General features: G+C 38.6%; 2 protein-coding genes and 1 long non-coding RNA gene across 4 annotated transcripts in view; 1 reads left to right on the forward strand and 2 right to left on the reverse strand.

Annotated features, from left to right (window-relative positions):
• The window catches only part of LOC128317199 (uncharacterized), a 74,261-nt gene extending 71,827 nt beyond the window's left edge, over positions 1-2,434 (reverse strand). For both annotated transcript variants that reach the window (XR_008300733.1, XR_008300734.1), the window contains exon 1: positions 2,295-2,434. This is a non-coding gene — a long non-coding RNA (uncharacterized LOC128317199). The remainder of the gene's footprint in view (positions 1-2,294) is intronic.
• Positions 2,358-9,968, forward strand: glyctk (glycerate kinase). Its single transcript, XM_026921820.3, has 4 exons — positions 2,358-2,701; positions 3,200-3,351; positions 3,550-3,725; positions 8,802-9,968. Exons 1-4 carry the CDS (start codon positions 2,358-2,360, stop codon positions 9,684-9,686), a joined length of 1,557 nt encoding a protein of 518 aa, XP_026777621.2. The 3' UTR covers positions 9,687-9,968.
• A 56-nt stretch (positions 9,969-10,024) lies between these two features.
• On the reverse strand, positions 10,025-13,108 carry tcta (T cell leukemia translocation altered). The gene is made up of 3 exons (XM_026921828.3): positions 12,589-13,108; positions 11,040-11,094; positions 10,025-10,912 (listed from the first exon to the last, which is right to left on the reverse strand). Exons 1-3 carry the CDS (start codon positions 12,797-12,799, stop codon positions 10,870-10,872), a joined length of 309 nt encoding a protein of 102 aa, XP_026777629.1. The 5' UTR covers positions 12,800-13,108; the 3' UTR covers positions 10,025-10,869.
• Between the last annotated feature and the right edge of the window lie 1,316 nt (positions 13,109-14,424).

Genomic DNA, 14,424 nt, shown 5'->3' on the forward strand with positions numbered 1-14,424 from the left:
GTCATGTATTAAATATAACCTGGTGGGAAAACATTTTTTATCTTGGCCAATTCACATCTGTATACAAGTTAACTACTAATGTGAGGAAATGTATTATATAGAACATAACAATGTATTAATTAAGATTTATTTAAAAGAATTATTAACTTATAATTTCAGTTCACTGTTGCAATTACTTTCAGTCAAAATGCATTTTGTTTGTTTGGTTGGTTGATAAATTTTACATAGCCCAACCAATCATCACAGCCTGGGTATATTGGGTAATCCCGTGATATTCATTAAAGGCCCAAAAAGCCAATATACTGTACAGAATACCATTCTCTAACATTACTTCTGAAACTTTGCTTCTTTAGTTTTTATAGTGGATTGTAGTCCATGGATGCTGTTATTTTATTTAACACAAGAATAGCTTCCCACCTTAATGACACTCACAACACTCAGTTTGTATGAAAAATCTTTGATTATCTAAACTGAATAGATGACTGACTAATGCCAGTTTTAGTGCCATTGCAATCAAAAACAGCTGATGACAAAGTTCTGGCAGTGTCATTCATTTTATTTTTATTAAAATATCAGTGTGACTGCTACATGGTACAAGGACAGCATAGGATGATGCGAAACTCACAGGGCAGCTACAAATACACTAGTGGCATTGGCGAAACATAGAAACGAAACATGGTAATGAACAGAAAAAAATTATGCTTATTACTACCTCAAGCTCTCTGTGAAGATTGTTTCTGTTGGCTATATTTTCTGTACAAGCCTGGATCGCATGGATTGATAACATAAGCAGAATGTATAATTTGCTTTAATCACAGGTCTGTTGTTAGGGGAGCTTCACTGTATAATCTGACATGGAGAACACATGTAAAACTGACTTAACCCTGCCAAAATGGTGGATCACTCATAAGACACTGCATCATGACTTCACATTCCCAAGCTCTATACACTCACTGGCTCTATAATTTGACCATCATGACCATCACTTGGCTTAAACCTTATATAAATTCCTCCACTAAAGTTTACTTCTTAAATATTTAGTAATAATATTTAAATATTATGATGCTAGCTGTATTTGAAAATTCAATCCATGACCTTCCATTGCAAATATAATATTTAAATATATAGAGAGATATAAGTATACATTTAAATATAAATAGACTGATAGCACTGTCTAGCACAAATGATTAGCCAATGATTATAGGTACCATGTTAAATATAGTGTTCTGTCCCTGGGCCTTTATAACACAAGCTTTTTTGCAGTGACTGCCTGTGTATGTCCATCAATCTCTCTGTCTAGTGCGGTTGAAGAGGCCTTCAAAGATGAGGTAATGATTCAACCCTCCTGTTTGTCCTCAATGGCTTATGGCCAGCACAAGTCAATCATTATTCAAACAGTAAACAGGTTTAGTGACATGCAGTTTGGACATAGCCAGATAGATTGAACTGTTTGAGTACAGAGTCTTACTTGTATGTGTCACTTAGAAAAAAGTGCTTTTCTTTACTCCAGGCAGTGCTGGTAAGTGCCTGAATGAGACACTAGCTTCTGTTTTATGAAAGTCGATCATACTGTCTAGGTCATTGTTTATTAGGGTGCTGTCTGTTGTTTGCATTTATTAATCACTGTTAACCAGTATGTCTATTACATAATGAAGCTTAATAGCTTGCTCAGCTGCTCAGTAGGAGCTCTACTGCCTTCATTATTTAGAAATCAAAGTGTTGTTTTCCTTGTATGAATGTCTCCTCTAATGATTTATAATCCCATGATCCAGTGTCACCCAGTAGAGAAAGGGCTCCTTTTTGAGTCTGGTTTCTCTCCAGGTATCTTTCTCGTGTCACCTCTGACTTGCTCAGAAGGGATCTATATCTACATCTGATTTTCTGTTTTGTGCCAGTGTCTATTGTTAAATGTTCTACAGAAATAAAATTTAATTCATCTGAACTTTTATGAAAGTGAGCTGGCTATGATTTATGTGCTTGAAAATGAACTTCAAGCAAAGTAACCTGGCATCGTTTTATGCAGGGTGATTAAAACATGTTAAAACATAACCTTCAACATTTTCTTTATAGTTTTCTTTTCTTTTCTTTACAGTACTGTTGTTCTTTTTGCAACAAAGCAATAAAGTTGTATTTTACATTCCATAATGAGTATCTAATCTCCTTGAGTTGCAATGTTTCCACTACAGCCGTACAGTGTCATATAAGTGTTAACATTATTTGAATCACCCTCACATCAAGTGCTACAACCTATGTAATTGCTATGTAATAATTTTTTTAACATTTCTGAATTTTACCTTTATTGTTTAAAATGTCAGGAGAAGCCTTTTTCCAGCCAGTGTGGATGAACTGATTGGTCCATGGCCCAAGTCCTAACACTCTGTCGCTCTGTTCTTCACTGGAACCCTTTATGGGTCAGAAGCATGTGTTCACTAGAAGAGCAAGGTCGTGCCATCTTTGCTGCCGCTGTGGAGGGAGTGCAGCCGGACAGTGTGGTGCGCAGAGCTCTACAGCGACGGGGCGATGAGCTGGTGGTAGCTGGGCACAGTTTCAAGCTCCATCATAACCTGCATCTGGTGGGTTTTGGGAAGGCTGTGCTGGGGATGGCTGCAGAGGCAGAGAGGATTGTGGGAGATCACCTGGTTCAAGGGATAGTTAGTGTGCCTCATGGAATTCAGGAAACACTGCAACGTCACAGGAAGCTGTAGGTATCCAGTGTATACCTTGTGTTTTATGGTTTAAAAGGTGGATCTAGAGCCCACCTCAATATTTTTCAGGGGCAAATGTACAGTTTTTAAGGGGAAAAACAGCTCATTTGTCATTTTTTCATGCAATTATACTGGTATAAATTCATGACCAGTTAAGTGGAATAAAAAGTATCATTTTCTTCTGCCTTTACTATTTTATATTGATATTATGGACACTATTCCGGTGTGTATTTTTTTCCCCTCATTTGTATTATTACGTTTCTAATGTTATGTTTCTTTTTCCAATATAGTGCTTCAACCTACATTTTGTATGATGTGTTACTATTATTATTATTATTTTAACAATAAAAGATATGTATATATATATATAATATAAAGATATTTTTATAAGATATTTTTATAAGATATATATATATATATATGTATAAATAATCATAAAAATTGCACTTAAAATTGTTAATATAACCATTGATATACCTGTTCTGTAATTTTAGGAATATGTTGCTAGACACCAGCAGTAAAATAAAAGTGATGGAAGGAGCTAAACACAACCTGCCAGACACAGATGCCCAAAGATCAGCGGAGAGCATCCGGGAACTCGCCAGCAGTCTTACTGATGGAGATCTGCTGCTTGTCCTCATATCAGGTACAATCTCAGTTTTATAATCAACAGCCAAGCTTCAACCAGAGCTATACATAAATGTGACTAACAATACGTTTGGCACTCAAGTGGAATTTTATTTTAAAATGTGTGCTCTACATGGCATCCATTTTTATTTTGCAGATGAAATAGAAATAGACATTGTAGACATTTTGTGTTTGTTTGGCACAACGTTTTTTGTAGGTGGTGGCTCTGCTTTACTACCTGCTCCCGTCCCACCAATAACCCTACAGGAAAAACAGGAAGTGACACGTTGCCTAGCGGCTGCAGGGGCCACAATTCAGGAGTTAAACACAGTGAGGCGAGCCTTGTCACTATTGAAAGGTGGAGGCCTGTCCCGTTGTGCATATCCTGCCCAGGTAAGACTATGTAACTCTCTCCACTTAAAACAAAGCCATTAAACAGAGGCTGCATTCATATAACAATGTTAAATTGATTCGATTGAAATCTTTTTAATTCATGTTTGAGCCCCTTTTATGTGGTCCTAGATCAGATACATGTTCAGTACATGCGGCCATAAAGAAATTAATTTGGGTATTTTCATCACACCTCTGGGGCAAATGAACTTTGCAGCAGCTTGTATTTCATTCATTTACTACTATTACTTCTGCAATGATGGATTGCCTCATAGATGTGACTTGTGACTTGTTCATGATGCAAGTGAGTGATGTACAGTTGGGGTCATACGTTTATATACACCTTGCAGAATCTGCAAAATATTAATAGTTTTTTAAAAAACATATAACAGATGTTTACATATAGTTCAGAAGACACAATAATAACTGAATTTATACAGATGAACCGGTTCAAAAGTTTACATACACTTGGTTCTTAATGGATGTCAAGAGCCATCTTTTCACACTGAGGACAACTAAGGTGCAAACATTCAATGATGTCCAAGAAGGCAACACACTACATTAAGAGCCAGGGGAATGTAAACTTTTGAACAGGATGATCAGTGTAAATTATTATTTTGTTTAAAGATCTTACTTTTTTCATTTAGTACTGCACTTCAGATAGCTACACAAGATATTTACATATTTCCCAAAAGACAAAATAACAATTTACACCAATCATCCTGTTCAAAATTTTACTCTTAATGTATCATGCTGCCTTCTTGAGAATCAATGAATGTTTGCACCGTTTGTAATAGTTGTGTACTCAGTTGTCCTAAGTGTGAAAAGATGGATCTCAACATCATAGAGCCACTGTTGGAAAGTATGCAGAAGATGCTGAAAAAGCAAATAATGTGCAGTACCTGAAGGATTTTTCTGAAGAACATTGGGCAGTTTAACTGCTCAGGACAAACAGGGGACTCATGAACAACTATCACAAAACATAAAAACAGTTGCTGATCATCCAGGTAACAACACACAGTATTAAGAATCAAGCATATATGAACTTTTGAACCGGTTCATTTGTGTAAATTCAGTTATTATTGTGTCTTGTGGACTATATGTAAACATCTGCTATGTGAAATCGCTTATTCAGGGCAGTACTAAATAAAAAACAAAATACAAGTTTATGATCCCTGTTATTATTTTAAAATGATTAACATTTTGCAGATTCTGCAAGGCATATGTAAACATGATGACCCCAACAGTATGTTCCACTGTTGATTTCAAAAAAGTGTGCATGCAAGTCACTTCTGGGCAGAGGTATGCTCACAACATTGACAGATTTGAGTCACTGGCACATGGTGAGTCAACAATGCAGAAAAAACAGGATTGAGAACTAATACATATCACTGTCACCAGCTACAAGCAACTGGTACTATACATTAGCAACAAAGAATTCAGAAGGACCTACATTTAGGGTGAAATTTTGCATGTACAGCCCACCTAGTGTTATCCTAGATTTTTCTGTTTTTCTGTCGCTGCACGAAGTATCTCTCTCTCTCTCTTTCACACACACACACACAAACACACACACACTGTGTGTACATACATGTGTGTGTGTGTGTGTGTGTCTGTAGTATATATGTGTACATACTTACATACATACAGTGAGAGTAAAAAGTATTTGATCCCTTGCTGATTTTGTTGGTTTGCCCACTAATAAAGAGATGATCATTCTATACTTTTAATGGTAGATGTATTCTAACATGGAGAGACAGAATATCAAAACGAAAATCCAGAAAATAACTTTAAAGAATATATTTTAATTGATTTGTATTTCATTGAGGGAAATAAGTATTTGATCCCTCTAGCCAAAAGCACTTAATACTTGGTGGCACAGCCTTTGTTTGCAAGCACAGCGGACAGACATTTGTTGTAGTTAACCACAAGGTTAGCACACATATCAGGGGGAATTTTGGCCCACTCTTCTTTGCAGATCCTCTCTAAATCATTAAGGTTGGTGGGCTGTCGATTGGCAACTCGGACCTTCAGCTCCCTCCATAGATTTTCGATTGGATTGAGGTCCGGAGACTGGCTGGGCCACTCCATGACCTTAATGTGGTTCTTCTTGAGCCACTCCTTTGTTGCCTTTGCTGTATGCTTCGGGTCGTTGTCATGTTGGAAGACCCAACCACGGCCCATTTTCAACTTCCTGGCAGAGGGGAGGAGGTTGTCCCTCAGGACTGCACGGTACATGGCTCCATCCATCTTCCCACTGATGCGGTGAAGTAGCCCTGTGCCCTTGGCAGAGAAACACCCCCAAAACATAATGCTTCCACCTCCATGCTTGACGGTGGGCACAGTGTTCCTGGGGTCATAGGCAGCATTTTTCTTCCTCCACACATGACGAATAGAGTTTAGGCCAAATAGTTCAATTTTGGTCTCGTCTGACCACAGAACCTTCTCCCAATCACTTTGTACATCTTTGAGGTGATCATTGGCATACTTTAGGCGGGCCTCCACATGTGCCTTCTTAAGCAGGGGTACCTTTCGGGCACTGCAGGATTTTAATCCATTGCGGCGCAAAGTGTTGCCAATTGTTTTCCTGGTGACTGTGGTCCCAGCTGCCTTGAGGTCATTCACTAACTCCCGCTGTGTAGTTGCAGGCCGATTTCTCACAGTTCTCATGATCATTGCCACCCCACGAGGAGAAATCTTCTGTGGAGCACCAGACCGAGGTCTATTGATGGTCATGTTATACTTCTTAAATTTTCTCACAATTGCACCAATGGTTGTTACTTTAATACCCAGCATCTTGCTAATGTTTTTGTAGCCCATTCCAGATTTGTGCAGGTCAACAATCCTGTCTCTGAGGTCCTGAGAGAGTTCTTTGGTCTTACCCATGTTGGAGAGTTTGGAATCTGTCTGATTGTCTGATTCTGTGAACAGGTGTCTTTCATATAGGTGATTAGTTAGAACAGGTGTCTTCAATTCAGGTAACAAGTTGATTGGGAGTGTCTAACTGGTCTGTGAAAGCCAGAACTCCTAATGCATACTAGAGGATCAAATACTTATTTCCCTCAATGAAATACAAAGCAATTAATATATATTCTTTAAAGTTATTTTCTGGATTTTCTTTTTGATATTCTGTCTCTCCATGTTAGAATACATCTACCATTAAAAGTATAGAATGATCATGTCTTTATTAGTGGGCAAACCAACAAAATCAGCAAGGGATCAAATACTTTTTACTCTCACTGTACATATATACTTCTCTCTATTCTGGAGGGTACCTCAAAGCATTTAAGATCAGAACAGCCTACTAGTGCTTCATGTCTAGGTGGGTAAACTATCCCGGGGTGTATCATCATCTCAGCTATCAGCAATATCAGTAAACTAACAGCAATTCTGCCTGCCATGATAAACCTTCCAGTCATCTCATAACTAGCAATCTAGCTAACATACAGTCATGGAAAAAAGAAAGTACACCCTTTTTCAATTCTATATTTTTATTTATCAGGGCCTAAGTAAGAATTGTGTGGTCCTCACCAGTTTCCATAAACAAAAAAATAACCTCAGGTGACAACAAAAAACAGTCATTTTTTCCCAAAAAGTAAACCAACATTCAGAAACCAAGTGGGAAAAAATAAGTACAATAATTAGCAAATAATTAGTACAATAATTATAATTATTATTATAATATAAGTGTGTCTACTTCTGTAAAAGCAGAACTTTTGATAATTTGGTGTACTGGAGCATTCAGGTGTGCGTCTACATCATGCCACGAAGAAAAGACATCAGCCATGACCTCAAAAGAAGCAACTGTTGGTGCTCATCAGTCTGGGAAGGGTTATAAGGCCCTCTCCAAACTATTTGAAATTCATCATTCTAAAGTGTGGAATGTTTACTAATTGAGAGCCTTCAAGACAGTTGCCAGTCTTCCCAGGAGTGGGTGACCCAGCAAGTTCAGTCCAAGATCAGAATGTTTAATGCTCAGAGACATAAAGAAATCCCAAAGAGCTACATCAGGTGACCTACAGGCCTCTGTAAGCACAATAAATGTTTATGTTCATGACAGCATAATCAGAAAAAGACTGAATAATTATAGCTTTCATGGAAGGGTGGCTAGGAAAAGGCCCCTTCTCTCCAAAAAGAATATGGACCACGACTTAGCTTTGCAAAATTGCATCTGAACAAACCACAAAAGTTCTGGAACAATATCCTTTGGACTGATGAGACCATGGGGGAGAGGTTTGGTCATCGTGCACAGCGCCATGCTTGGCAAAAACCAAACACAGCATATCACCACAAACACCTCATATCAACTGTCAAGCATGTTGGTGGAGGGGTGATGATTTGGGCTCGTTTTGGAGCCACAAGACTTGGGAAACTTGTAGTCATCGAGACAACAATGAACTTTACTTTAAACCAGAATATTCTTGAGACAAATGTGGGGCCATCTGTCCAGCAGTTTAGTCTTGCTGAAATTGGGTCACGTAACAGGACAATGATTCCAAGCACACCAGCAAATCGACATCTGAATGGCTAATGAAGAAAAAAATCAAGGTGTTGGAATGGCCAAGTCAAAGTCCAGACCTCAACCCCATTGAGATGCTGTGGTGGGATCTTAAGAGAGCCGTGCATAAACTAATGCCCTCAAACATCAATAATCTGAAGCAATGCTGTAAAGAAGAATGGGCCAAAATTTCGCCAAAACAAGGAGAGATACTGATAAAATCCTACAGAAGATGTTTACTTTAAGTTATTGTCGCTAAAGATGGTTCTACATGTTATTGAATTATAGGGTACACTTATTTCTTCCCACATGGTTTCTGACTGATGGTTTGCTTTTAAGTAAAAAATGACTACAAATTGAAATCTGTTGTGTTTTTTTGTTGTTGTTGTTACCTGAGGTTATTTGTTTATATAAGTTGGTGAGGACCACACAATTGTTATTTAAGTCCTGATAAATAAAACCATAGAATTGAAGGAGGGCGTACTTTCTTTTTCGCATGACTGTACCTACAAGGCAGCATGACAAAAAGGGTTGTAGTCTTTGTCCAGTATTATCTAATTCCATTTTGTCCCTTCTGTTAGGTGGTTGGTCTGATTCTGTCTGACATCATTGGAGATCCAGTAGATCTCATAGCCAGTGGCCCAACAGTATGGAGTGAGACATCACTGGAGGAAGTTTGGGCCATCCTGTACCGCTACAACCTCTATGCCACTCTCCCGTTATCTGTGCAAGAGGTTCTGAATCAAACTGGTTCCCAGCAGAGAAGCAAGCTGAAAGATCAGCCACAACAAGACAACATTCTCAACGCTGTGATTGGCTCCAATGCTATTGCTCTGGAGTGCGCCAGCCGTAAAGCACAAGAGTTAGGCCTTCGACCAGTAATTCTTTCTCCAGGGGTGTGTGGTAATGTCCAAGCTGTGGCCCAACTCTATGGCTTGCTGTCTCGCTTTGCCTGTTCTCCAGGGAAGGAGCCTCCAGAGCTCAGAGATCAGATTCTCAAACTGGGGCAAGAGGTTGGGGTGGGGAGCTCGGAACTTTGTCGCACAATGAAACATTTGGAAGAGGGCTGGCAGGAAAGCTTGCATGCCACGTGCCTGCTGGCTGGAGGTGAACCCACTGTCCAGCTACTGGGGAAAGGCAAAGGTGGAAGGAACCAAGAGCTAGCCCTGAGGGTGGGACTAGAGCTCAGCAGGGCAGAGGAGAGAAGCACGACCGTATTCCTCAGTGGTGGAACTGATGGTCAGGATGGCCCTACTGAAGCAGCTGGAGCAGTTAGTGATAGGAACATAGAGACAGAGGCCCAAAGTCAGGGACTGGACATTGATGTATTTCTTCGCAACAATGATTCATTCACGTTTTTCTCCTCCCTTTCCAAGGGACAGAAGTTGCTTCTACCAGGGCTCACAGGTACCAATGTAATGGATGTTCACCTGATGATTCTGCCTCCACCACCATCAGCAGTGTAACTGATCCAAAAGATTTTTTACTTGGTATGAGATTCGTTCTCAGGTTTAGGGAAAACAATAAGTTTAAGCATGAAAAGTAGATGTGTCTATTAGGATTGAGAGCATCCAACAGGATGTTCCTAGTGCCAGCAAGATAAGAGGTTCTGGCATAATATGGTAAATGCTACATATGATTGTTTTGTAAGACAAATTTTGTATATGTAATATATTCAGAGCTGTGTATAATTGCTTTAAGACAAATTGTGAATGTACTAAATTCAGCTCTAACAGTGACCAATAAACTCACTCTCATCACAAAACAACTTTTATAACCCAAAAATAATAACAGAACTCATCTGTAAGAATGACCTTTTATTGTTTTTCCACAGCAGAGTGTCAATGGCTTTCACTCAGAGTGCAGTGGCATATGTATAATGTGGTAGACAGTCTGCTCTTCTACAAAAACAACTGCCTGGTTAGTGTGCAGACAAATACATTAGTTATTTGCTTACACCTGTGAACTTGCTGTTATTTTTATTCAGTCAACTATGGAATAAGAGCTGCTGGTGAAATTAGGGTGAAGTCCCAGTATTTTCTGTAAGACTTACAAGACAACACTGCATTGTTATGTTTTTCTGGGTCATCTGTTGAATGCAAAGTAGCTAACAAGTTCACTTTATTTTATTCGTTTTATTATTAGAATTATGTATATTGTTGTAATTGTAGCCAACTTTATCTCTCTTGTGATATACAGTTCAGGTTCAGTTGGTAGGTTAAGTAATGCTAAATATTTTGATATAAATAAAATGGTAATGTAATAGTGGCTGCTCAGAAGCTGAGCAGTCTGAGACTAGGAGAGCATGTGCTATGTGTACAAGCTTGCAACTGAAAGGATGGACGTGAAGCTCAATCCACATCAAGATTCATATAAATTAATTATTACAACGAGTCTTTCCAACAAAGAGCTGCTAGCTGTCTCAAAAGCCAGTCACGGTTCTTCGATCACCAAACCACAGTACCAGTTCCTTGTTTGTTTGTTTTTTTGGATAATCTTGTGTCAGATATTACAATGACCTCTCAAGACCTTCATATGAGCATCTCCGGAATGTTTTTTTCTTCAACAATGTGGTTACGAGACGTCTTAGGTCTTATTAGTCACCGTGGTCCCATCTCAAGCCAAAATATGAACCAGGCTGGTGTCTGATCACTCATGGTGTGACTTTAGGATTTCTCTGGCAGCATTCTCCCTGAACAGAAAAAAATCAAATCATTGTTCTGCCATGCAGCATCAAAGCTAAATAAAAAAATAAAGATCACAAAGACAGTTAATCTGAGAATACGTGTACCTGGAAGCAAAGAAGTCTGGACACCTACCATCCACTCAGGTGAGGTGCTGTATCTGGTGTGCCACCATTCTGTCCCCCAGTTCCTGATTAATGAAAAAGAAAGATGATTGCAAAACAATCAAAAAACATATCCACTAAAGTACGTTGTATAATCCAGAGTTTCCTTGAAAGGTTTTAAGGTCGGTACATTACACTGATGAAGAGAACATCACTTGTCATTTATAACGTTTATAATCAGTGACAGTCATGATATGAGATGGGAGGACTAAAATCTAATATCTATGAATATCTCAACAGTGAAACTATTAGGGTTGAATAATGAGTTAATTCATGACATAATGGCATAATAAGAATGATGTGGGGCAAATTACACACAAACACACACATTTAAATGCAGATAGACAGCTGCATTTGTGATTTCAATTTTTTCCTGTGTTTCAAATCGGTAACATTCTACTGAGTTCGTGTCATGTTTACTCCAAAGATTTGTATTTTGATTGGACAGTGTGTGTTTAGTCTGTCTAATCGTCTCCAAAGGTATTTGGGGTGGGGGAGGGAGACAAGGTAGGGAGACAACCTGGACAGGGTGCCAACTCATCGCAGGGCACACAGATGATGACAGAGTAGATAGTGAACCTCTTTCATTACATGTTCATTACACCTGTGACATGTGCTGTCAATCACTCTTAATGACATCTTAAAGATATGTCTGCAAAATGATATATCATCCCAAATGGAGATCATATCTAGGGGATGTTTCACTCCGTGTAATCACTTGATGTGAATAGTACTGATAAGCTGCACGAATCTACAGTCTGGGCTATCAGCCCAACCTTGCTTCTTCATCCCATTCTGTTCCTACAACCATTGGTGGTGCTGTTGCACTTGGGTCTACCAAAGTCCAAAACAAATGCGTTAAAACATTTGCTGACAGCAAAGAATCTGATCTGGATGCCAAAAATGAAACCTTTTTACATATTTTTACGTCTTGTACAGCTTGTTCTGACCAACTACCAAAACAAAGGCTAGAAAGGAAACTGAATTACTGTTACTAATACGACATAGTAGACAAATTGGTTTCAAGGACTAACACAACAATAAGGCAATTAAAAAATCTAAAACATTTACTGATCATTTTAGACCAGTAATAAGATGGTCTACCAGCTTGAGCATCTGTGATTTGGCAGCTGGAGTTTTCATCACTTCTACAAAGCTGGCCTTGTCTATAATATCCATATAATGGCTATTTGCTATGAGACAGCTGACCAGTCACTGCACAATGAACTAATTCATATCAGGATGATGTATTATGCTGTAAATATTCTATTAATCTGGTATATTACAAATCGAGATTTGTCAGAATTATGTGGCCACTATTTTGAGCCTCTATTTTCAGTAAAATAGTGAAACAGTTCCATTGTACAGTCAAGAAATATATATAGTCGACCATCTCATGTTTATTCAGTTCAGTTTTTTTCGTGTACTACAAACCATAAATAAATAAATAAAATAATATCTGAGCTGTTTGCTTCCCTGTCAGAAACACAATGCACTTAGCTAGCACTTAGCTCTCTCACCTTGCCTGTAGTACATGTCGTTCACCGTGTTACCATAAACTTTCCAAGCGAAATGTATGGCGATTAAACTGAGGACAAGCCAGCTGAAAAGTATTTTGAACACGGCGACTCTCATGTCGTTGGCCAGCCAGTCGTCCACAAATTCAGCCAGAAAAGACACTAAGCTGTCAACGATGCGAGAAAGGAACTCGAAATCCCACGGTTCCTCCATGTTAGTCCGGAGAGCTAATGCTAGTTAACTAAACCCTGTTCGCTAGTTCACATAGCCAGGTGAAGGGCGAGTGTTACAAAAACAAACGAGTATTAGAAAACAGGGCATTAAAACAAGGCCTTAAAGCCATTTTGCCGTTTAGAAAATTTGTTAGACAACCAACGTAAACAAAACTGAAGTCTTATTCTTCTTCGGCGAGCAAAGATAGAGATATTCTCAGGCTGTGGCGCCTCCTGTCTGTTGTTAAGGGTTAGACGGTGTTTCCTAGAGGCCTTGGGATTGGGATGTAGGATCCGCCATTTTAGCAGAGCTAGTTCACTGGTGTTCTGAGTGTGACGTCATTCTGATGGGAAGCTGTCATTGTCTTAAACTAACACAGCAGCAACTATGAAAGTAATATTAAAAAAAAAAAATATATATATATATACACACACACACACACACACACAATGGACTGTAAATTAATTAATTAATTAGTTTATTAAATGTTAATTAAATAGTATCATTGCTTTAAAGTCCAAAGCACTTTTTTTTTTAACTGAGGGTATTGGAGGAGACAGTTACTTCCCTGCTGGAAAAAAACTAAACAATAGAAACCCTCGCAGAATTTGTAATGGTTTTAAAGGTTATAATGGGAATTGCATTGGTTTTAACGGAAACTCCAACGGTCCCTGTGGGTCTCTACTGGTAATTTGTTGCCTTCTGTTGGTGGCATGTTACGTCTAGTGGATACCATTAAGGATGAGAAATGGTAATGATTTTAATGGTTTGTAATGGTATTTGTATTGGAAACCATTAGAATTTCTGTAATTTATTTATTTTTTAGCAGGGTTGCGTTTAAAGGCAGTGGTGTATTGAAAAACACCATCCACAACACTTGTACTCAAAATAAATCAACATCAGAGGTGCAGTCCACATGCTGGTAATTTGCATAATCTGAATGAGGAGCCCAGAAAACTAAATTATGCATAACCAGTATCTAAATACGCATAAATCATTTCTCTGTGTAAATACTGAAGTAACTTTTGGACTTAAGTCGCCAACTCTAAGATATTGCTTATTTTAAATGTCAGTAATACAGCAGGGCAAACATAAATAAACTCACCGTGGAGAACAATGAGGTAATTATAACTGTAATGGTTGCTGCACACATTGGTTTGAATGACTGTCTTACCAGATTATGGCTTCTTGTAGATCTGCAGGTCTTGTCCACATTCATTTATTGAGTGGCTTGACATTTTTGAATTGCTCAAAATAAAATTCAGTCACGTCACACCCCAGATATGAAAAGATGCAAGAGGACTGGAAGAGAATGTCGTATCCAGAGGGAAGCATATCCAGAGCATTACTCAGCATTGTTTGGGAGTTCACAAGGATCCACTTGGTCAGTAAGACTTCCTCATTGCTTGACATCCATCCGCAGTTTGTTGTGATACAACCCCTTCTCCTCCGATTCTGTTTTAAGCATGTCAAGTCAGAAAACCAAAATAAAACACAATCTCTTAAACTCTGAATGTATTTGTAGCATGTGGACAAAGAACTAACTCTACCCAAATGGCAAAACAGTCCTGTAATGCTAATAGTGACATCAGGTCCCAAGCCCTATTTTTCATTTATCATAATAT

Source organism: Pangasianodon hypophthalmus, chromosome 2 (assembly GCF_027358585.1).
Source record: "Pangasianodon hypophthalmus isolate fPanHyp1 chromosome 2, fPanHyp1.pri, whole genome shotgun sequence".
In the NCBI taxonomy this organism is placed as follows: Eukaryota; Metazoa; Chordata; class Actinopteri; order Siluriformes; family Pangasiidae; genus Pangasianodon; species Pangasianodon hypophthalmus.